General features: G+C 37.6%; 1 protein-coding gene across 5 annotated transcripts in view; it reads left to right on the forward strand.

Annotated features, from left to right (window-relative positions):
* Window positions 1-22532, forward strand: part of LOC124798904 (phosphatidate phosphatase LPIN2) — a 320607-nt gene that overhangs the window by 280989 nt on the left and 17086 nt on the right. For 2 of the 5 annotated variants that reach the window (XR_007016978.1, XM_047262438.1), the window contains exons 4-13: window positions 2059-2385; window positions 2599-2855; window positions 3163-3969; window positions 4681-4961; window positions 6898-6978; window positions 9524-9783; window positions 11983-12189; window positions 12349-12499; window positions 12630-12861; window positions 21702-21952. Coding sequence is in view for 4 of the 5 variants with exons in the window: in XM_047262438.1 (XP_047118394.1) it covers window positions 2667-2855; window positions 3163-3969; window positions 4681-4961; window positions 6898-6978; window positions 9524-9783; window positions 11983-12189; window positions 12349-12499; window positions 12630-12861; window positions 21702-21952 (2459 nt within the window). In the remaining variant the exon portion in view is untranslated. The remainder of the gene's footprint in view (window positions 1-2058; window positions 2386-2598; window positions 2856-3162; window positions 3970-4680; window positions 4962-6897; window positions 6979-9523; window positions 9784-11982; window positions 12190-12348; window positions 12500-12629; window positions 12862-21701; window positions 21953-22532) is intronic. The other 3 variants (XM_047262446.1, XM_047262465.1, XM_047262454.1) reach the window with 3 other exon arrangements.

Here is a 22532-nt window from a genome sequence, read left to right on the forward strand (position 1 = left end):
ACAGTAGCAAGTCAGAAACGTCGGTAATTTAGATGCTGTAGTGTTTTTGAATGGTGTGGTCAAACATCCAATTTTATTTTATTCAAAAAAGAAAAATGATTTGTATTAACCCACTGAGAAGACGTACACAATCCCCTTGGCGTCAGTGAAGAATTTAATACAGTCGGTAAAGTATCCTGCAGTTCCCAAGCAAACCTTTTCAGAACAAATTTAATAAATTACAATCGCCGTTTTTACAAATTTGTTTTCTGTGAGAATTCTTGGGGATACGGAGATCAACCGTCGCTGCTGCTAAACTTAGCAGTTCGTTTCCCATAGCAGAACTTCTGTACACAGTGGCGTTCATAATACTATGCATATGGTGTCGAACACCACATAAAGCAAGGACGGCCTATGATCCCGTAAGTGTAGATGCTCACCAAGCTCGAACTCTTCTGAGAATTTGCGAAAAGCCACGAGTAATGAGGATAATGGGCAAGCGGCACTACATCAGTAGTGTGTGGATAAATTGAGAACTGGGTCGGAGAGGAAATCGACTAAGGTAGTTTGTGCAATTGCGATGACCACTGTGATCGAATGGCCGCCGGAGCGGTAGGTAGCTCAGCGTGTTCGGTCAAAGAGTAAATTGCCCTCTGTAGTAATAATAATAGAAAAGACTGAGTGACCGGCTCAACGACGATCTAGGAAAGGTGTCATGGGACGTCCGCAACGAACAGACTGAAATAAAAAAAATGCATAGTCGTCAGCGCATCTGTCTAGTAAGCGGGAGTTCGAATCCCACCCGGTATAAATTTCCAACTTTCTCCAGTGATTTAAATTAATACTCACTGGCAGCTAAAGTCTTTAATTCTTTTGTGTCTTTGCCCGTAATATTCGTTAAAATTGCTTGGCAAATCGCTCCTGTGTGGCGGTTCCGAGGCGAGTGCTATTGCTAGCGACGGATCGCTGCGATCGGTCGTTCATGCATGGGCCCGTTAGACCTGTGATTGTTTTATATTATCATTTGTTAGAATATGGGACATACGGTCTAGGAATAAGGAATGAAAGTTTATTAAGAGCATTATTACCTAAGCCGACGAAATCAAATCCACATACAGTTCCCAAATGCGACGGTTTCCGAGTGACTGGTGGAAATCACACAGTCATGCATGCAGTTATGCCTCGAGTGTCGCCTTTATTATTATTATTATTGCGAAATTTATGTATAATACAGAACTGCGCACTCGTCGAAGGTCTTCCACTTGGATGTGAGTAAAGGCAAAAAGATCCTGCTAATTGTGCAGTGTTGTCATGGGGCTGTTTCGCGGTGCGTTCAGGTCCCACTTAATAGAGAATATTAAAAAAAAAAAAAAAAAAAAGAAAGAAACCGAATTCTCCGAATAGATGAGTTCATTTCAGCGCATCGTAAAATCTGTTTGGCCATTGTCTACATTCCATGCAGTGAAGGGCATATTTCACAATGATTTTTTTTATTTTCCGTCGAACAAATTGACATTGCAGTGATCAGTGGAGGGAAACATCGGCACCAAGGGTGACTGTACTTTACATTCGCGGTCCCAACTGTTATGTTCTCAAGGAAGAAACATACTGCCAGCGATCAACAGGATAATACAGGCAGTACAACATGCAGCCTTGTGCGGACTAGCAGATAACTCGTTCGCGGATTATACAGTTTACATGTACTCTTTACGCTGGTAGTGATATATATAGAAAAGATTTCTTCAGTTCTCTAAGCGGCTGGAATAATCCATCTTTATGCCCAAAATCTTGCTGCAGATTACTGATTTCAGGGCAGACATAAGAAAATTGCGGCGTAAATAAAATTGCTGCTACTATTATTGAACGGGTCTCCTTTTTATTGTCTTCTGTTAACATCGTAGAACAGTTGAAAGTAAAGTGTATCTATCCTGTATCCTGTGACACAAAATGCATCATTGTCGATAAGTAATTCGTTTAAACGGTCTTTTTCAATCTCTAATTTGTTTGAGTTGCTCTTCATGTACGTCGACATGCACATTCATCTTTTTCTAAGAAGCAGGACGTTATTTTTTGTTACAGGTTTCAGCAAGGCGCTGTAATCGCAAACTCGCTTGTCGCAAGTGCCGCTAGGCGGCAGCACCGCAGCTAGTGACGCGGCTCGTCGCTCAGTGATCAGCTGTGTTTGGCGGCAGAGAGTCGAGTAAGAGGCGGCGGTGTAGGTGCTCGCAGAAAAGTTGACAGATTCAGCTCTTTATTGTGAAGATATACTTGCGTCCTCTTTGATACAAGAATCCCGTTGACACAACGCACGGGAATTTAAAGACTGCCATTGTGAAACAAAGACCTGAGCATATGCTCTATTATCGGGAACAATAACTTCTGGGGAACAGACAGTCTTCTGAAACGGTAAGTGTTCTTGATTAAGCTGTCTGTATTTTGATTCTCTATTCGGGAAGAAAATTAAATGCAAATGTCAGTTTGAGTTATGGCAGTTATTTTCACACGCTTTTTTTTATTTCTAATGTCAGACAATATTAAGATCCGTAACGGGAGCACTTAATTTTGGAGCTCCCTGTAATTATGTACTGAAGCTACAAAATTTACTTTCGACATTTTCAGGTTCTAGAAATGAGAGCATAAAAAGCTGCAAGAAGCATTCTGAAGTAGGACGACAAGAAAACGTTGTGATGTACAGCATGCATGCAATCGGAAAATTCATAAGCAACTTCAGGGACTTCTACAATGAAATCAACGCAGCAACGCTAACAGGTGCAATTGACGTGGTCGTTGTTGAACAACCTGATGGCAATTTTACATGTTCACCATTTCATGTTCGCTTCGGAAAACTGGGGGTTTTGCGTAGCAGGGAAAAAGTGGTACGTATTGTCATATACAATAACTCGTACGTAACAATAGTAATTACATTTTACCGCTAATACTATGCATTTTGAAATGACAGATATCATCTGTTCTTGTAGCTGTTTTTTTCTGTGGCAGAACAATGACGCGCTTGGTGCAAGATGGATTTTCTGTGAATTTGGTGTGCTCGTTGTATTTTGAAGTGTGAATTATCATTTAGTTTGTAGCGAAAAATGTTTGACTATCAGTAACCCTTAAGATGTTTCAACGTACGCGCTTGTGCTACTGATTTTTGATGATTAATCAGTACATCTACTTTCTTAGGTGGACATTGAAATAAATGGAGAACCGCAAGATATTCATATGAAATTGGGAGAGAGCGGTGAGGCGTTTTTTGTTGAAGAAGTTCCAAGTGGTAATGGATCGGATGAATACATACCACCACATTTAGCCTGCTCTCCGATACCTCAAGATTTTTTCCCACCACATTTTGCAAGTCGGGAGCTTCACGAGGAAGAGGAAGAGGCAGCAGCAGAAGCCGATACCGACGTCCATCACAGCAGTGACAGTATACATGATGAAACTACGTTTGTAATGGATGATGTATCTAGTCACCCAGATGATGATCAAAAAGACAACACAAGGTCTTTCGAAAGTGCCACGGGCAAAGAAGTTACTGAGTCTCAGTTACCTGATAGTGCTTCACTAATTCAGCCAAAGACTTTTTGTGCAGAAACTCTGAATGAAAGTAGTGATTCAGCCGAAAAGGTCCGTAAAATTAGCATTGTTCAAGGGGAGTTTAGGCCGATTTCGGTGGATGGAGATTTTGAGCTAGATGAAAGCAGAGACACTGGCGCTCAGCATGACAGTGTTGCTGTTGCCTCTCAGAGCTTATCAGGAAGGAAGGATTCGCATAAAGAGAATTCCGCACCATCCGAGGACAGTTTGAAACCTGTCAATTCAAACAATAGGAGGAAGAAGCGTAGGAAGTCATTGAAGAAAAAGGCTGGTCAGAAGAAGACTAATGGAGGAGGTGGCTCAAGCAGTCAAACAGATCATTCCGAACTGTCAGAGGGCCGGGACGCGAAGGACCAAGACGATGTCGCAGAGCAGTCGTGCCACGATGAACAGGTCAGTAAATTTTCTGCAGATTATGGTACTCATAAAAATAATTGCCAACTTTGGTGATATACGAATCAGTAATTTAACATATTTTGCATACTTTCGTTCACTGAAGTCCTAAGAAATGATATTCTGGTATGATTTTACATTTAGACAAAGATAAAATACCACAAAAGTAATTAGAATTATACGTGGGTTGTTCATACATACATAAATACATACCTCTTGCTAGTATATTTAAGAAGTTCCGAATGCTAACCAAAGCATTACAATAGCGTTATGTGCTGATGAAATTTAACGTCAATCCATTTTCAATTAACGGTTATAGATATTCACAAATACAACAGTAGAAGGAAATATCTGCACTTCCCTTCCCATAATTCATACTTTTGGAACAGAAAGGAGTGAAGTACATAGTTACTAGAATTTTCAGCAGTATGCTCATAAGAATAATAAGCTTCACAATAGGGATGTTTTAAATATAGATTGGTGATCCCTGCATACAAAATTTTCAGTACTGTGGCATAATCCTGTAATAGGATGCAGTCAATTACAAATTTTAAGATGACCAATATGAAGCCGTATTTTTTAATTCCCCTGGAATCGTTTCTTATATTGATGCATTCCGTATCCTCATGGCCCATTGTACAAAATATGAAGGCACTGATTTCATTGTTTCTTGGCGTATGGATTGCATGTTGAAGAAGTCTTGTTTTTCAGGCTGAACCACCTGTCACATGCAGCCACCTTGGAGGTGTTATTGTGGACAGTGATGTGACAACAGTGTACTGTTCAGAGTGTGACACGTGTCGTAAAAGCCAGTTAAAACCAACAATTACGGTCAGCAGTCCAGACCCGCATACTTCTGTGTGTGATGCACAGCCTGATAGTGTACTTGTTGCAGCGGCCAGTAACTTGGCTGAGCTTTCAAGGATACAGCATGCTTCCACAGAGACTGACTTCCATTTCTTCAGTGACACTGAATTGACTCCAGGATGCAGGTAAGAAGTGATGTAAAACTTAATTTTCACTACTATCTTACCACAATAATCTGTTGGCATTGTTCCTGTGAGTATTACGTTGTTCTAAAAAGAATGAATCATATCAGTCCAACCAAAAGAATGCATTAGATCTAGTTGTTTCATTTGGAAGTATTCTTATATCTGAAAATATTGGTCTCATACTTCCTATGAAATGTGGCGATACCTTTCTGTAAAGACTTTATCTGGAAATGTGAAACATGTGAGTGGGGCAGAGAGGCGTTAATAAATTGATAGTGTATGGTAGTAGAAGTCGTAACAAAAGCAACATGAAAATCACTACTGAACCAATTTATTTATGGGGTTCCTTTTTGCTGTGTATCATTCCACTTTGAAGTAAAACATGATTCTTCAACAGGTTATGTTTTTTGTGTGTGTTTCTGCCTAATAACCTCACTGTGGACATGATATTAAATTCTAGTAAAGACAGTATTGGAAAGAAAGTGAATTGGTGTGAAATTTGCAGCATTCCTGTATTATATATTGGTTTTTCTAGCCTTAGAGAGCAAATTGTATACATACTGTCATCTGAATAATATGCAACCACAACTCATGGTGGTTGTAAGAAATTTATGAAAATGACATTTTACCTTAAAAAAAGTATTTACGAAGGTGTGCTTGCAACATATCAGAAATGGAGTTGCAGGATTATAACACAACTATAAAAGATGATGAACGAGAAAATATAAATTGGGGTAAATACAGCCTGAAGTAACTAAATCTGGTTGGAGTTACTCCAAAGATTGAAACATAAAGCAAATGCAACACACAAAGAGTTTATTACATGAACCATAGAACTTCTTGTTCAGAGTAAATTTCAAAAAACTGGAATTGTTATTCTGATTTAGAAATCCTTAAGCGGTGCAAAGAAAATAAAGGCATTATGAAGGATTGAGACATTTCACGTCTGTGGTGCTTTCCAAATATTTATAATAAATAAGATATTGATGCTTAATAAGGAACATTAAAAAAAGGCAACTGAATTGTAGTGAGATAAATGCTCATTATTCTGCAGGATGTATGCTGGCACTTAAACACTCGAGTGTTCTAGGAAAAAGAGTAAACATGTCTTTTACTCAGGTCTGAACAGTGTTTTATATTGACTTTGTGTGTAATAAAAAGTGATGTGTACAAAATAGATTACGTTATATCTTGCACATTTTGACCTCCTTGTGAGAATGTGAAAATAAATGTCACCATTAAATATCAGGAATGTGTAACAGAGAAAAAGTGTTACTGTTTCATGGAACTATTTAACCATATGGTTTATGTGGAAGACTGACTCGGGCACAATGTGTTTGCCAAACTTTTATGCAAGAACAAGTAAAAAGGTTAAATGAAATGTTAGATACAGATGTCCAGGAATTTTATTCAATAGCCTAAAGTAGGAAAGAAGGTGGAAGCAGCAGTGGAGTGAAAACATTGTATTAGGAGAAAAATGTTATTTACTGGAAACAATATACCTTATGACAAGGTTGATTTTCTGCGCAGTGAATGATTTCTTCATATAGCTTGTTCTCTGGAATCTCTCTGCTTTGTGGAATATTGTAGTTTGTCACAGTTTAATTTGTGTCTTGTTAGTTAATATTTCTTTGGAAGTATTGCCATTTTTCAGATATACATTTCAGGCTTCCAGAGTGGGAGGACAGCCAGAAAATTATATATTTCCAAAGGAGACCAACCAATAAATTGTCCTACATAATTTGTGAATTGTGTAACGTGGAATGTGTGTCAGATCACACTGCTGTCGCTTATTATTTGTGCTATGGAATCATTTATACAAAATTAAAGTTCACTTTCTAAGAAGTGTTTTGCTGCTTTATTGTCTAATTGCTGAATTCTCGTATACCAATGCTGATGGAACATAATTGTTTTCTTCTGCTTAACTTCCTCACAGAAGAGAAATTCCGAGCTGCCGAATTACGTCTGCTCTTTCAGAAACAGCCTTCGAAGTTTTAACATCAGTCCTGAGCCATTTGTAAATAACACTTATGAATTAATACACCATTAATTTTATCTGTGTTCTAGTTTTTGTTACTGTTGTGTGGTTCCTTTCATCAGTGCTGCACTTGGTGGGTCTGGGACCCCAGTGAAATCCCTTCTGCATGTATTGTTCTAATTTCAAACATTGTCTACAACATTCTGTGATATATCCTCCTGTGGACGTTGCATGCATGAAATGGTGTAGAGCCATTAGAACTAGTATTTTTGTTAATATTGATCCATTGGTCTTTTTGTAAGAGAGGCAGTCAGTCATTAAAAAATGTTCACAGATCTAATTGAATTTACTGTTATGCTCTTTGAAGTAGTAGTGTATAGCACTATTTTATATTTGTTATATTTCAGTAAAAATAATTCCTGCATGATTGAATTCAAGCAGTGCTTTATAGTTTTTGTACGCATGTAATTGATATAAATGTACACATTCCCTGAGTTTATGAGATTCAGTTTATTTTTCCCGGATATATTAAATAATTATTTATAGTGCCAGTGGTTGTTTCATTTAAAGTAGTGTAGGATATTTTATTAATTATAAGGTTGATTCATTGCTAAGAACCTGAACTAGCCATAAAACTCAAAATTTAATTTGTTTTGGTATTAGAAAGAAGTGTAGCTTTTCATTGTGTTGGTTACTGCATACATTCAAAATACTTCTTAACAGTGATATGCATGATTGGGTTGTAATAGATTTTCCATTCTTTTTGCTGAATTGTGTTAAGATTTTTGGAAATATACATTTGTTATAAAAACCACATGCAGGTCTCCATAAGTATATTTTACTTTCATGTTTCACAGTTTGTTTTTGTGCATTTTCTTCTGCTCGTATCTTCGCCAACTATAATTCTCTCTTTCTTGTCTGACACTGAGCAAGTTGGTGGTGTGCCAAGACACTGCTGACAGTTCAAATTCCTGTTCTGCCATCCACATGTAGGTTTTCTGTGACTTCATAAATCACGTAAGGTGAATGCTTGGATGGTTGCTCTGAGAGGATGGGCTTCCATTTTTTTCTCAGGCTGAGGTTGTGCCTGTCTCTCAAGACCTTGCTTATTGGTGACAGTATGTCATCTCATTAGTGTCCTAATCAGGTTTCATTTTCACATGACTAATATTTAGTCTCTGCTGACCTTTCATCGCAGATGAACAGTATCATCATTCTGTCCACTAACCTATCGTGGAGCTGTTGCTAAGTGTTGATGATCGGAACAGAGCTGAACTTGGAGATTGGGGGGATCAGTCTTCAAATTGAGCATCACCTTTGATTTTATGTTTTTGTTAATGCCAAGTGATTTCTTCACCAAGTTCTGCTGATGTCAAGGTGATTCCTTCACCATGAGTCATATCCTGTTTAATAGCATGATTTTGCTGGCAATCAGTGTAGTTCATCTATAATGTTCTTAACCTCAGAGCCCTTTAACATTTGTCGCACTCGCTCCTGCCAAGCGAAGTCATATGTGTGCTATGTAAAACATGTGTGTTCTTACTGAAATGTTTCATCTCAGTTGGTTTTCTCACAAAATTCAATGTCCTTGAAAACTATTGAGAAGTAGAGTTTATTATCTACATAGAAGGATTTTGTGGCATGTACAGCCTATGAACTAAGTATTGATCACACTTGCTTCTGTTACTGTGTTCAGTACTAGCAATTTACTCATAATTTTTGATGCTATCATTCATGTCCATGGACAGAGACTGACCTTAATTCAATGGCAACCATCCAAACTTGTTTTTGTGGTTTTCCTAAATTACTTCAGGAGAAAGCTGTGGTGATTGTCATGAATCAAGTGTAGCTCATTTCTTTTCCTGCTCTTATCCAATAAAGCAAGTGCTCAGTCACTAATTACCTCAGTGTCAATGGGATGTTTAAGTTAAATACTTCTCTTCCACCATGAGAGCAACCTCTCACAGTACTGCTCACTGTTCACATGTTTCAATCTGAAGAAATAAAGCTGTGCGTCTAAAGACTGTAGGTTATACTTCAGTTTTGTTTATATGTTAGTAGTCAGTTTTTGACATTTGTGTATGATGATGTAGATACAAAGATATTGTTTGTCTATTAAATAGAACGAATTTTGGAGTTGCAGTTTGGTTAGTCAAATGTTGTACAGAAACACAGCAGAAAATGTGAAATTAACTTTCCTGTTCAGTTTTGAAACTGATGTATTCAGTGTAAGATTAAACTATTTAGGTAATTTCCTTCATTTAATTCGAGGAGTGGATGTGTTTCGTACTTTTCATTGACTATTGAGTTAATGTTTTACTTCAGCTATTTAACATCTTGCCATACTTTCTAAATGTTTCGTTCATTCATTAAGCACAATTTAGTTATTGTTAGCCTTCTCTGCATCAGCTTGCTTGAAGATAAATAAAATCTACCTCTTGAATTATAGCGTATGAATAGTCATTTGCATTTACACATTAATTTAGTTATTAAATGTGTTACTATGTGTTACCATTATTTTCTTGACTGTCTCCATACGATTAGTACAGTTAAGTTGGTGACTCAAAAGTCTGATGTGATCTAGCCCACAGGACTCACGTCCCAGCTCCCCAGTGCAGTCAGATACAGAGTACGAGGTCAACAGACAGTCAAAGGGTGTTAGTACGGAAGGATGCCTCAGCCAAGATGAACATGGAGTAATGCAGCAATCATGGCGATGGGGAGAACTGCCTTCCCCACCAGCCAGATCTCTGTCCACACAGAGCCCACGTGTGATGACTAAGGAGAAGCCCGACCTGGAGCCTGTATCTTCTAGTGATGAGGATGTCCAGAAACAGCAACAAGGTTGGTCTCCTGTTTCATGTAATCATTCAGAATTCTGATATAGTTAATTAAATCTAGAACAACTTTCCTTTGAGTGGGTTTATACCACAACAAATTGCACACATATATTATCTGCAAATAATACAGAAACTGTGCTGTAAACAAAGACTTTCTGTTTCGTGTTACATTGTAGTGATGTTGTCTTCAGTTTGTTGCTGTACGGTGACACCTCTCGAAGTTCGAACTGCCAGTGGTCTGTGACCACTGTGTAGATTTAATTTTAGGATGAACCTTGATAAGTTTCACTAAGGCCAAAATTGTCTATTACCACTTATTCACAGACCTACATCTTTATCCATACTCTGCAAACTACTGTAGTGTATGGCAGTGTGTGCTTCCCATTGATCCACATAGTGGGGTTTCTTCCCTTTCTGATCACATGTGGAGTATGGGAAGAATGACCGCTTAAATGTCTCCATGCAGGAATACTTAGGATGCTACTGTATTTACATAAATTCCTTACTTGATGCAGTCTCTAATGTTAATGTACCTAGTGTTCTGACATAATACGCAGTTTACAGAAAAAAAATTACTGAATTAAGCATTAAAGTGTATGAATGGTCAAAGAGGACATTGAAGATGGTAGTTTCCTTGGGTTTTGCTGCCAGATCACAAAATCAATGACTCAATATTTCGATAATCGATTTCTTTGCCATCTTCGGGAGACAGAGCTGCTGCTGAGTCCAGCTGAAAACTTACGCTGAGGCTGGCAACTTGTCCTAAATGGGCCATCGTACCATACACAGCATGTACGGTGCCCACCACTGGTGCTGCACGTAAGACCAGGCTTATGGTGCTGTTGGGAAAGTCTTTAAAGTCATAGAACATTAAAGGTGATCATTATTTGTTGTTATAAGAAGATCACTGCCACACAAGGAATTGCTGAACTCGATATTGAAATAGATAACGCAATATCAACAAATCTTTTATAAATTGGGAATAAGTAAAGAAACAGCTTCCATGTTGCAAGAAACTCAAATCTGGATAATTGATCAATATAATCCTGGAATGTGGTCTAAAGATTATACTATGACACGTTATCCAATGCTGGATGTGTTTTATTAAGGAGAATGAAGAAAGTATACAACCACAGTACGTTCTTGCAGATGTGAACCATGGTGGAGGTTTTGCGTGGCCATATCATGATTTTTCAGTCCATCAGTCTTGTCACACTGAGGGCTGTAGAGTAGTTTGAAGTGACTGAATTAATTCAATGTCACCAATATTGTTCTATTTTTAGAGATGAAAATCGTCACTCTCATTGCTGGAAATGTCAGATTGTTTCGACAAGCCTGAGAAAAGAATAGCATGCCCAATGTGGCCTCTGTAATTTGTTGCTATTTATATATTTTCATGAAAACAAAGGCAGTTGAAGATTTGCTCCTGCTATATATCTCGAAGAATGATGAATGTTTCTTTGTGAGAAATTACACATAACCCCATAACTTCCATTCAGGAGCTAAAAGCACCAGTTACCTGTATGTCAGATTGTTTTTGTTATCAAAGATACATTTTACACTGTATTAATAGACGTTGATATTTTGCCAAGAACCTTAGGTACTAAAGAATTTCTGTAGTTCCACATGTGTGGCTGACATTTTTAACTTATTGTTAATAGTGATAATTTTAGCAACTACTTTTGAAAGGAATACTGTTCCTGCTCCTCTGTAAACTGAAAACTGACTAATTGTGTTTACACAGATGATACTCCAGCAAAATAATTTAAACTTTGGTTATAAGTGGCCTAATATACACATTTAAAATTTTTGTCACAGGCATAGATTCTGACATATATGCATTTTCTCTATTCTATTAAAATTTATGTTAGGACTCTCTTGGCTGTATTTAAAGAGAGCACAGAAAATTGTACTCTTAAGTCTAATGCACATCTTTTCTCTACAAAATAAGCTGCTGCTTGGTGGATGGTACTGCATCTTCTCATTGCTATGCAGGCTGTGGTAACAGGTTAAAAATAAGTTTACTAACAAATAAAAATTGTAGAAGTAATTGGTAAGGCATAAATTAAAGTGATTTTTCTGGTGCCATTAGGATTTATAATGGGCATGCTTGGGGTAGTCTTGCCTGGGGGTGTCAGTTGCATGGTTATTGCATGTAGCTTTGCAGCTATTGCAACATGGCGAATGTTATGTGGCTTTGCAGCAGCAGAGGCAGCGCAGAGGTCCATGCTGAGTGGCATGTTCAGTTTTATGAAGAAGACAAAAAGGATTCGCCACAACCCAGAGTCTGAAGGAATCTACTTGTCTGATCTCAATATGGATGAACTGGACCCTGAGGTGGCTGCCCTGTATTTTCCCACGTCTTACAGGCAGGGCCCCTCTACTGCTGCTCCTCAACATCTTCAAGAAGGTATATGTTGCTGATGCTGCTTATGGTGGCTGGGCTTTATTAATGAATTAAAAAAAAATTCCGATGAGTTTATTACCACTTTATTCATACAATAAACAATTGATTGTGTGTCAGACTATAAATACTAATTAATCTGATAACGTTCCTCTTTTTGTTTAGAACCACAAGAGAGGCAGAGAGAAGATGATGCAGAGTCAGGAAATGGAACGTCTCTACCTCAGTCTCCAAACAGTGTGGAAGGAGCAGTTTGTGGTCCAAAGTCTTTGGACAGTGATTTTGATGAATTGAAACACTCAGTTTTTGAAAAAAAGTATGTATTCTAACAAGAATGCTAATGAAAACTGTGGATTTATATTTAAATTAAATTTCTGTTCATCGGATTATGCAGAGCGAGCTTAATATTTTTTTGCTAAGATATCATGTTTACTGTTCATATACAGATCGTATGGAGAAATATCCTTGTCACTTTGTGGTGGCTTATCAGATGGAAGAAAAGGACCATCAGAGGATGCGTTTCTACAGAATATTATTGCATATGATGATATAGTTAGAGATCCAAAGATTATTGAGAGCCCAAATTTAGTTGTGAGATTCAATGGAAAGTTCTACAACTGGAAGACAGCTTGCCCAATAGTGATGTCACTTGTAGTTTATCAAAAACCCCTGCCTCAGGTTAGTAAAAGAATTTTGTTGAAACCTTTCCACATTGTGAAACATTGTTTTGTGACCTTTTCTTATTTTTGATTGTTACATTATTGAGAACTAAACTTCTCCAAAGCGTAAACATACTGTCTTTTAATTCCATTTCACATCAAAGCATTTGGTTTTTACGTTAGAAAATCAACATTAATCAACATTCTTATTAGAATAATGTACTTCATTACTAATGCATGTGGTATCTTGTGTGGTTTGACTCAAAAACATATCATACATTTATGAAGTGAAGTGTCGATTAGCTACTTTCAACTAAGCATCAGTGTCAAGCACATTTGTAACATCTCCACAAGTGACATCAAATGCAGGTGTTACAAATGTGCTAGACAGTGACGCTTAGTCGAAATTAGCTAATCACATGGTTAAATTAACATTGCATTACAGCCTACTACGGACCATGTTTACGTTTATTAGGCATCTGCAGGCTGTGGATCCCCAAAAATACAAAATTTATGAAGTCATCTATGAGTGAGCTATGAACTGTTACTGTTATCATCCTGCTAAGGTATTCCTTCAGCATACAATTTATTCAACACTGGTGTCATTCAACAACAGGCTGTCATCCTGATTTCACTTTATGCATGTATGTGTAATTTTTAACGTTATTTTTCTGGTGGGGTAAATTTCTCCATAGGCATAAATAAATTGAACAACGTTTGTTTGTAGAAGAACTTAGTGGAACCTTATCTGTTATTTTGTGGTATAGCAACAGTACCGTATTTACTCGAATCTAAGTCACACTCGAATCTAAGTCACACTTGAATCTAAGCCGCACCTGAAAAATGAGACTCGAAATAAAGGGGAAAAAATTTTCCCGAATCTAAGCCGCACCTGAAATTTGAGACTCGAAATTCAAGGGGAGAGAAAAGTTTTAGGCCGCACCCCCAAATCGAAACAAAGTTGGTCCGTTGTAATATGAGAGACAATTTAGGTCGAATGAATGACGATACAGCTACAGTAGTTTGGTTCGAGTCGTAGGCTTGGCAGTTAAGCTTTACCAGGTAGCCATTTCTATGCGTCAGGCGCTCCGTCCCCATTTATACGGGTACCCTTCCTTTTTCACGTGCTTCATCTGGTTTCAATCGATTGCTTATTTTGCTTTGATCTGATAAGTGCTGTTTTCTTTGTTATAGGTGTTTGTCACTCTAAGCTGAAAATGCATTACTGTACTGTGTCATGCATTGTTTGTCACATTCTGATAGTGCGTGTTTATGGCCTGTTGCCGCTCAGGGGGGGATCCAAAAATAAGTAAAAAACCCAGGAATTTTTCATTATTTTAGTTATCAGTTAAGTTTTTGTAATTTTGACTGGTAGAAACTGATACTCCAGCAAAGAATATTACTGTATCCCACTTCTGCAAAATAATACTGTGGCAATAAAACAAATGAGAGGAAAAACATAATAAAACATTAGTTGCAAAGGAAATGTGAGTTATTGCTTCAGTTGCTGAAGTAGAAACCATTAAGGCTTCGTACTTCTGCTATTTTCATTCATTAATGTCATGTTGTTGTTGTTGTGGTCTTCAGTCCTGAGACTGGTTTGATGCAGCTCTCCATGCTACTCTATCCTGTGCAAGCTTTTTCATCTCCCAGTACCTACTGCAACCTACATCCTTCTGAATCTGCTTAGTGTATTCATCTCTTGGTCTCCCTCTACGATTTTTACCCTCCACGCTGCCCTCCAGTACTAAATTGGTGATCCCTTGATGCCTCAGAACATGTCCTACCAACCGATCCCTTCTTCTGGTCAAGTTGTGCCACAAACTTCTCTTCTCCCCAATCCTATTCAATACTTCCTCATTAGTTATGTGATCTACCCATCTAATCTTCAGCATTCTTCTGTAGCACCACATTTCGAAAGCTTCTATTCTCCTCTTGTCCAAACTATTTAACGTCCATGTTTCACTTCCATACATGGCGATACTCCACACGAATACTTTCAAAAATGACTTCCTGACACTTAAATCTATATTCTATGTTAACAAATTTCTCTTCTTCAAAAACGCTTTCCTTGCCATTGCCAGCCTACATTTTATATCCCCTCTACTTCGACCATCATCAGTTATTTTGCTCCCCAAATAGCAAAACTCCTTTACTACTTTAAGTGCCTCATTTCCTAATCTAATTCCCTCAGCATCACCCGACTTAATTCGACTACATTCCATTATCCTTGTTTTGCTTTTGTTGATGTTCATCTTATATCCTCCTTTCAAGACACTGTCCATTCCATTCAACTGCTCTTCCAAGTCCTTTGCTGTCTCTGACAGAATTACAATGTCATCGGCGAACCTCAAAGTTTTTATTTCTTCTCCATGAATTTTAACACCTACTCCGAATTTTTCTTTTGTTTCCTTTACTGCTTGCTCAATATACAGATTGAACAACATTGGGGAGAGGCTACAACCCTGTCTTACTCCCTTCCCAACCATTGCTTCCCTTTCATGTCCCTCGACTCTTATAACTGCCATCTGGTTTCTGTACAAATTGTAAATAGCCTTTCGCTCCCTGTATTTTACCCCTGCCACCTTTAGAATTTGAAAGAGAGTATTCCAGTCAACATTGTCAAAAGCTTTCTCTAAGTCTACAAATGCTAGAAACGTAGGTTTGTCTTTCCTTAATCTTTCTTCTAAGATAAGTCGTAAGGTCAGTATTGCCTCACGTGTTCCAGTGTTTCTACGGAATCCAAACTGATCTTCCCCGAGGTTGGCTTCTACTAGTTTTTCCATTCGTCTGTAAAGAATTCGTGTTAGTATTTTGCAGCTGTGACTTATTAAGCTGATAGTTCGGTAATTTTCACATCTGTCAACACCTGCTTTCTTTGGGATTGGAATTATTATATTCTTCTTGAAGTCTGAGGGTATTTCGCCTGTTTCATACATCTTGCTCACCAGATGGCAGAGTTTTGTCAGGACTGGCTCTCCCACGGCCGTCAGTAGTTCCAATGGAATATTGTCTACTCCGGGGGCCTTGTTTCGTCTCAGGTCTTTCAGTGCTCTGTCAAACTCTTCACGCAGTATCATATCTCCCATTTCATCTTCATCTACATCCTCTTCCATTTCCATAATATTGTCCTCAAGTACATCGCCCTTGTATAGACCCTCTATATACTCCTTCCACCTTTCTGCTTTCCCTTCTTTGCTTAGAACTGGGTTTCCATCTGAGCTCTTGATATTCATACTAGTCGTTCTCTTATCTCCAAAGGTCTCTTTAATTTTCCTGTAGGCGGTATCTATCTTACCCCTAGTGAGATAGGCCTCTACATCCTTACATTTGTCCTCTAGCCATCCCTGCTTAGCCATTTTGCACTTCCTGTCGATCTCATTTTTGAGACGTTTGTATTCCTTTTTGCCTGTTTCCCTTACTGCATTTTTATATTTTCTCCTTTCATCAATTAAATTCAATATTTCTTCTGTTACCCAAGGATTTCTACTAGCCCTCGTCTTTTTACCTACTTGATCCTCTGCTGCCTTCACTACTTCATCTCTCAAAGCTACCCATTCTTCTTCTACTGTATTTATTTCCCCCATTCCTGTCAATTGCTCCCTTATGCTCTCCCTGAATCTCTGTACAACCTCTGGTTCTTTTAGTTTATCCAGGTCCCATCTCCTTAAATTCCCACCTTTTTGCAGTTTCTTCAGTTTTAATCTACAGGTCATAACCAATAGATTGTGGTCAGAGTCCACATCTGCCCCTGGAAATGTCTTACAATTTAAAATCTGGTTCCTAAATCTCTGTCTTACCATTATATAATCTATCTGATACCTTTTAGTATCTCCAAGGTTCTTCCATGTATACAATCTTCTTTCATGATTCTTAAACCAAGTGTTAGTTATGATTATGTTGTGCTCTGTGCAAAATTCTACCAGGCGGCTTCCTCTTTCATTTCTTAGCCCCAATCCATATTCACCTACTATGTTTCCTTCTCTCCCTTTTCCTACACTCGAATTCCAGTCACCCATGACTATTAAATTTTCGTCTCCCTTCACAATCTGAATAATTTCTTTTATTTCATCATACATTTCTTCATCATCTGCAGAGCTAGTTGGCATATAAACTTGTACTACTGTAGTAGGTGTGGGCTTTGTATCTATCTTGGCCACAATAATGCGTTCACTATGCTGTTTGTAGTAGCTTACCCGCATTCCTATTTTCCTATTCATTATTAAACCTACTCCTGCATTACCCCTATTTGATTTTGTGTTTATAACCCTGTAGTCACCTGACCAGAAGTCTTGTTCCTCCTGCCACCGAACTTCACTAATTCCCACTATATCTAACTTCAACCTATCCATTTCCCTTTTTAAATTTTCTAGCCTACCTGCCCGATTAAGGGATCTGACATTCCACGCTCCGATCCGTAGAACGCCAGTTTTCTTTCTCCTGATAACGACATCCTCTTGAGTAGTCCCTGCCCGGAGATCCGAATGGGGGACTATTTTACCTCCGGAATATTTTACCCAAGAGGACGCCATCATCATGTAATCATACAATAAAGCTGCATGCCCTCGGGAAAAATTACGGCTGTAGTTTCCCCTTGCTTTCAGCCGTTCGCAGTACCAGCACAGCAAGGCCGTTTTGTCTTATGCTATTATATTCTGGGGGAACCAACCTCTCGCAAAGGAAATTTTCACTGCACAAAAAAAAGCCATTAGAATAATGTGTGGTGTCCATCACAGGCAATCTTGCAGGTGCTTGTTTCGAAAGATGGGGATACTTGCCACTTCCTCACAATATATCTTTTCCTTGTTGACCTTCCTTTGACTTTCCTTGTTGACCTTTGTCTGTAAAAACCCTTCTGTCTACAAAGATAACAGCCAATTTCATGACTGTAACACAAAAACCAATGACAGTCTGCGCATTGAACTGAAAAGCCTCACTGTGATCCAAAAAGGAGCATATTACTCCAGCATTAAGTTGTTTAATGCTCTTCCACCACACATCAAATGCCTTCACAAAAGATTGCCAGCATTCAAACTAACTCTCAAGGGGTACCTGACAGAGAAATCTTTTTATACAGTTAATGAATATGTGAAAGAAAATGTATATAATCACTAAATTTGTAAGTGTCGTAAACTTAGTATAATTAATTTTATTTTGAATGCCATCATAGGCATATGACAATTATTTATTGTTATTCCTGTAATTCCGTAGGAATATTTATTTTATCTTGACTCCTGTATATATTGCGCACCCTTAACATGTGAAACAAAAATGTTCTGTTAACTGAATGTGCTGTTGTTTAGCTGATGTCTTATTTACATTGTATCTTTTATTTATGTAAGATATATTTCAACTGTGTACAATCTGACACATTCCATATCATAAATATATTACCCATCCTTAACACGTGAAACACAATTTTCTGTTAATTGGTTGTGCTGTTGTATAGTTGATTTTTATTTTCAGTGTATCTTTTTATTTTATGTATACAAGTTACGTTTGAACTATGTAGAATCTGACACGTTCCATATCCTTGTGATTCCCTCGCTACCAGGATCTACGGAACATGATATGAAATAAAATAAATAAATAAAATAAAATGGGCATTGCAGTAATTGCACGATGAATCGGGTCCAGGAGGGCAAAGGTTGTGTACTAGTTTTCCATCAGCTGACAGTCTGTGGAAAAAGGTAGCCCATACTGCCTGCTTCATTTTCAACAAATCATCAGTATTATTTCTAATGGCCATCCCATTTACTGCTGTAGTTCATCAGTCATGTTGTCTGTCAGGCTGCCTCTTAGGGTTTTCCCATCAGAAAGTTTATTTTCTCTCAAACTTTGTTTCATCTTCCTCACCCTGGGGCCCATTCTCTTCTGGACATGACCAACACATTACAGTTTTGTGATCTTCTCGCCACAAGGCTGAGCGTGAGTGGCTACTTCACTGTTCTATGCTTTTGAGTCTCCATCACCTAAGAACTTGGTGCAACACATTCCCCTTTCGTTCACAGATAGACTAAAAATTTAAATAGCTGCAGAGGCCTTGATACCATCACTTCTTCCTTCATAATTTCTGTCACAGATATGCCCTTCTTCCTTCCCTGATGTTTGGTTAAAATCTGGTAATTTCTTACCATTCCATTATCCATACTGGTCACTGTAGCAACAGAATTCTTAGAACTGTAGTCACACTTCTGCCAAGTGCCATCAAAAGCTACTGGTATGTCAGTCATATGATCGTTTATTTCAACAGCTTCATTTGCAGGACCCGCCATTGTCTCACATGCGACAGATATTACAGCAGCTCCAATAAATTCTGCATACTTGTTAATCTTACAAGGTTGGTGTGGCATAGTCGTCACGGCACACATTGTTTCTGCTGAAGTGTGTCCTTTGCCAATAGCTCTCAATCCATAAAACCATCTAACATTTACTTCAAAATAATTATCTTTAACTTATCAGAATTCCAAAATGAATGAGTATATTTACAACTGGCACAATTAATGATACGTTTCCTGGCCCTCCACATATTTTACAACACACACATTCATCTAACATCCTTGTTAGGATGTGTAAATCTGTCAGAATATAACCTAACCTACCATTTACATCACTTTCGTTTTGAGAAAACTGTGTGTCACAACATTTATTTTAATCTCCGCAGTACTAATGGGTGTTTCTCTAGATGATGAGTTTGCCTGTGTTTCATTGTCTGTAACTTCACACACCACATGCTGAACACAATGTTTTCCTTTATTCGAAAATCTATTACCATGAAACCCATGTTTCTTAAAAACACTTCATTTTGGCGTCATACTTTACTTTCTGAGAGATTTACCAATATAGATGCATAATTTAACCTTTAAAAGACAGAATTCCACAGCCTTCTATACAAAATATTTCTAATTTTATTAGATTTTGGAGTAATGCATGTAAAAATTTTAACATTTTCAACCAGTGTAGATTATATTTTAAAAAATAAAATACTTCCCATGTGAGTTTATAAGTGATTTATATATCATTTTATTCGGAAGATTGCAAATTTTATAAGGAGATAAAATCCGAAAACATGAAAAAAAGTTTGAGTTCCTTGGAAAAGTATGCTGTTACTTAATACAGAAAAAGTGTATTTTCACCCAGGAAAAACAGTTTTTTAAGCAGAAAGTCCAGGAATTTTTTTCCTTGTTCATGTATTCACCCTGAAATAGGACTAACAGGGGATATTGAACATATACAAAGAAGGGCAACATGAATGGCCATAGGTTTGTTTGAAATGTGGGAGAGTGTCACGGAGATGGTAAAGGAACTGCACAGAGAGACCTGAACACAGAGATAGTGAAGGAATTCAAGTAGAAGACTGTTGAAGATAGCTGTAAACTATTCTGAGGGAGTCTATTAACAAAGTTTCAAAAACTGACTTCAAATGATTACAGTAGGAATATATTGCAACACCCTGCATATCACTCACATAGGGGGATCATGAGAATAAGATTAGAAGCAGTAAATCATTTGTCCCGCACTACATATGTGAATGGAATGGGAAGAAACCCTAATAACTGGTACAATAGGACATATCCTCTGCCATGCGCTTCACAGTGGTTTTCAGAATATAGATGTAGAAATGTGAACTGAATGATGTTGGGGGCCAAGGCCAGCCAAGGTTGAAAAGGATGGAACACCCAGAAAGGAGTATTTTTGAGCCCTATTATCAGTAATACATGGTCACAACAGCCCTCCAAATTGAAGCTCAGGTCTCACATCCTAATTTTTTTCACTTTACTGAGATAATTTCATGTGCTTAGAAAGAGTCATTAATTTTGAAAGTGAGTTGCCATTATTGCCCCAAATTGTTTGAAGAAAGTCGAACTACTTCGGATATTCTGCATATTTTAATACATTGTCAGAAGAAATAAGTCTTCAAGCTGCCATTTGCCAACCTGACTACCTGCTGGGAATATGCTGTACACTCAGAATTTCATCAAATTGTGACCACAGTCATCACACAAGTTGCAGCTTTCCATTCCAAGCACCACATGACTAAGCAAGTCAATAAAAAGCTTACAATTTTCAAAAGTAATAGCGTATACTGTTTACAGCGTTTATAAAAGTTCAGATCTCTGAAAAGTTTGTTGCTTTATAGGTACCCAATTTGTGCACAAGTTCAATTGTTAAATGTATCTTCCTATAAATGCAGCAAATAGAGCAGTTACAGTATTGGATTGTAAGGACACAGACTTTTCACATAGTAGTTTACCGAATTTATAATAACTATTCTAAAGATCACGTTCTCATAACACTATGGAAATGAACATTGTGAATGTTGGTCAGTATCTTGTAACAAACATTTTGCTAGCAGTGAACATGAAACATTCCATTGTGGACTCAAGCCAGTTTTATAGTAAAAATATGTTTTTAATTACATTTAATTACATTTAAATACAATTAATACAGAGACACTTCCTTTTGAGGTAAGCTTTGTACAGTCTCATTTATTGTCTAAATGGTGAAACTGGCTTACAAATGTATTGCCAATAAAAAAAATTGTTCAGAACTGCAATTGGTTTTTGTTATGAGCAGTTCAGACGTGTTGTGGTACCATAAATATTAGTAACAGTCTACAGTTTATATACTAAAATGATTAAATAACTTTACACGTACATGTGCTATGGGCAGATGATGTCTGCAGATCAGGAGAGTAGATCATGTTTCAGTTTCACTGGGTAGCTGAAAGTACATGAATCTTCAGTTGGTAATTTAGGCAGTAGAAGGTAGTCTGCCCTGTTCTCTGTATCACTCAGTTTCCATTGAAGTAAATATGGTTACTAAATTGTTTGACCTGTTTTCTTTTTTCCCCCACAGGAGGTAATTGATACACTGTGTGCCGAGTACATGACAAGTAAGAAAGATTCAAAGCAGTCAACATACTCTTCGTGGTTTTATTGGAGACGTGCAAGCCAGTCACAGAAACGTGATGAAGCTCCTTCCCAAGAACAGGAGTTATCATCTCCTGAAGCAGAGAGGTTGTCTGATGTAAAGGAGGATGCTTCTGCTTCAGTTACCAGTGGAGAAATGCCAGAACAACTGAAAGATACCTCCAGATTGAAACAGAAGTAAGAATTATTTCTTAAAGATGATGTTTTGTCATTGTGGGCTCATTATTTACAGCTCATTAAAACTTCGCTACTGTGTGTTGTATGTTTGTAACTTAGCTCTTCTCAGTGCATAAGTGCTAGAATACACAATTCCAAGTGTCCCAGGTTCTAACTACAGTCAGTCTAACAATTTTTTCTGTCTTGTATTACTTTTTTATTGTCTATGATGATGATTTATTAATGTGAGAACTGTCGGAACATTACTTCACTTTCTACTACTTAAAAAATTGTACAATTGCAGTAGGTACTACAGCAAGAAACCTTAAGAATGATCATGTGGTTAACTGATGTTGGTCCCAAGCCTTGTGGTAATTGTTGAGCCTATTCCTCCACTTTATCTTGCATGTTCCTTAAATTGTGAATCTAAAGCTTGTCTTGGAGTCAGTGTAATACAAAATGTCCTTACTGCTGCGTTGTGTTTTTATGACATTGACTATGAAAAATCAACAGTGCACAATAAATCCTTGAATGATAAGTTTCTTACAGTTCTTTGGCATTAATAATGATAATAATATAATGATGATGATGATAATCAACG

The sequence above is a fragment of the Schistocerca piceifrons genome, chromosome 1 (assembly GCF_021461385.2).
Source record: "Schistocerca piceifrons isolate TAMUIC-IGC-003096 chromosome 1, iqSchPice1.1, whole genome shotgun sequence".
Classification (NCBI taxonomy): Eukaryota; Metazoa; Arthropoda; class Insecta; order Orthoptera; family Acrididae; genus Schistocerca; species Schistocerca piceifrons.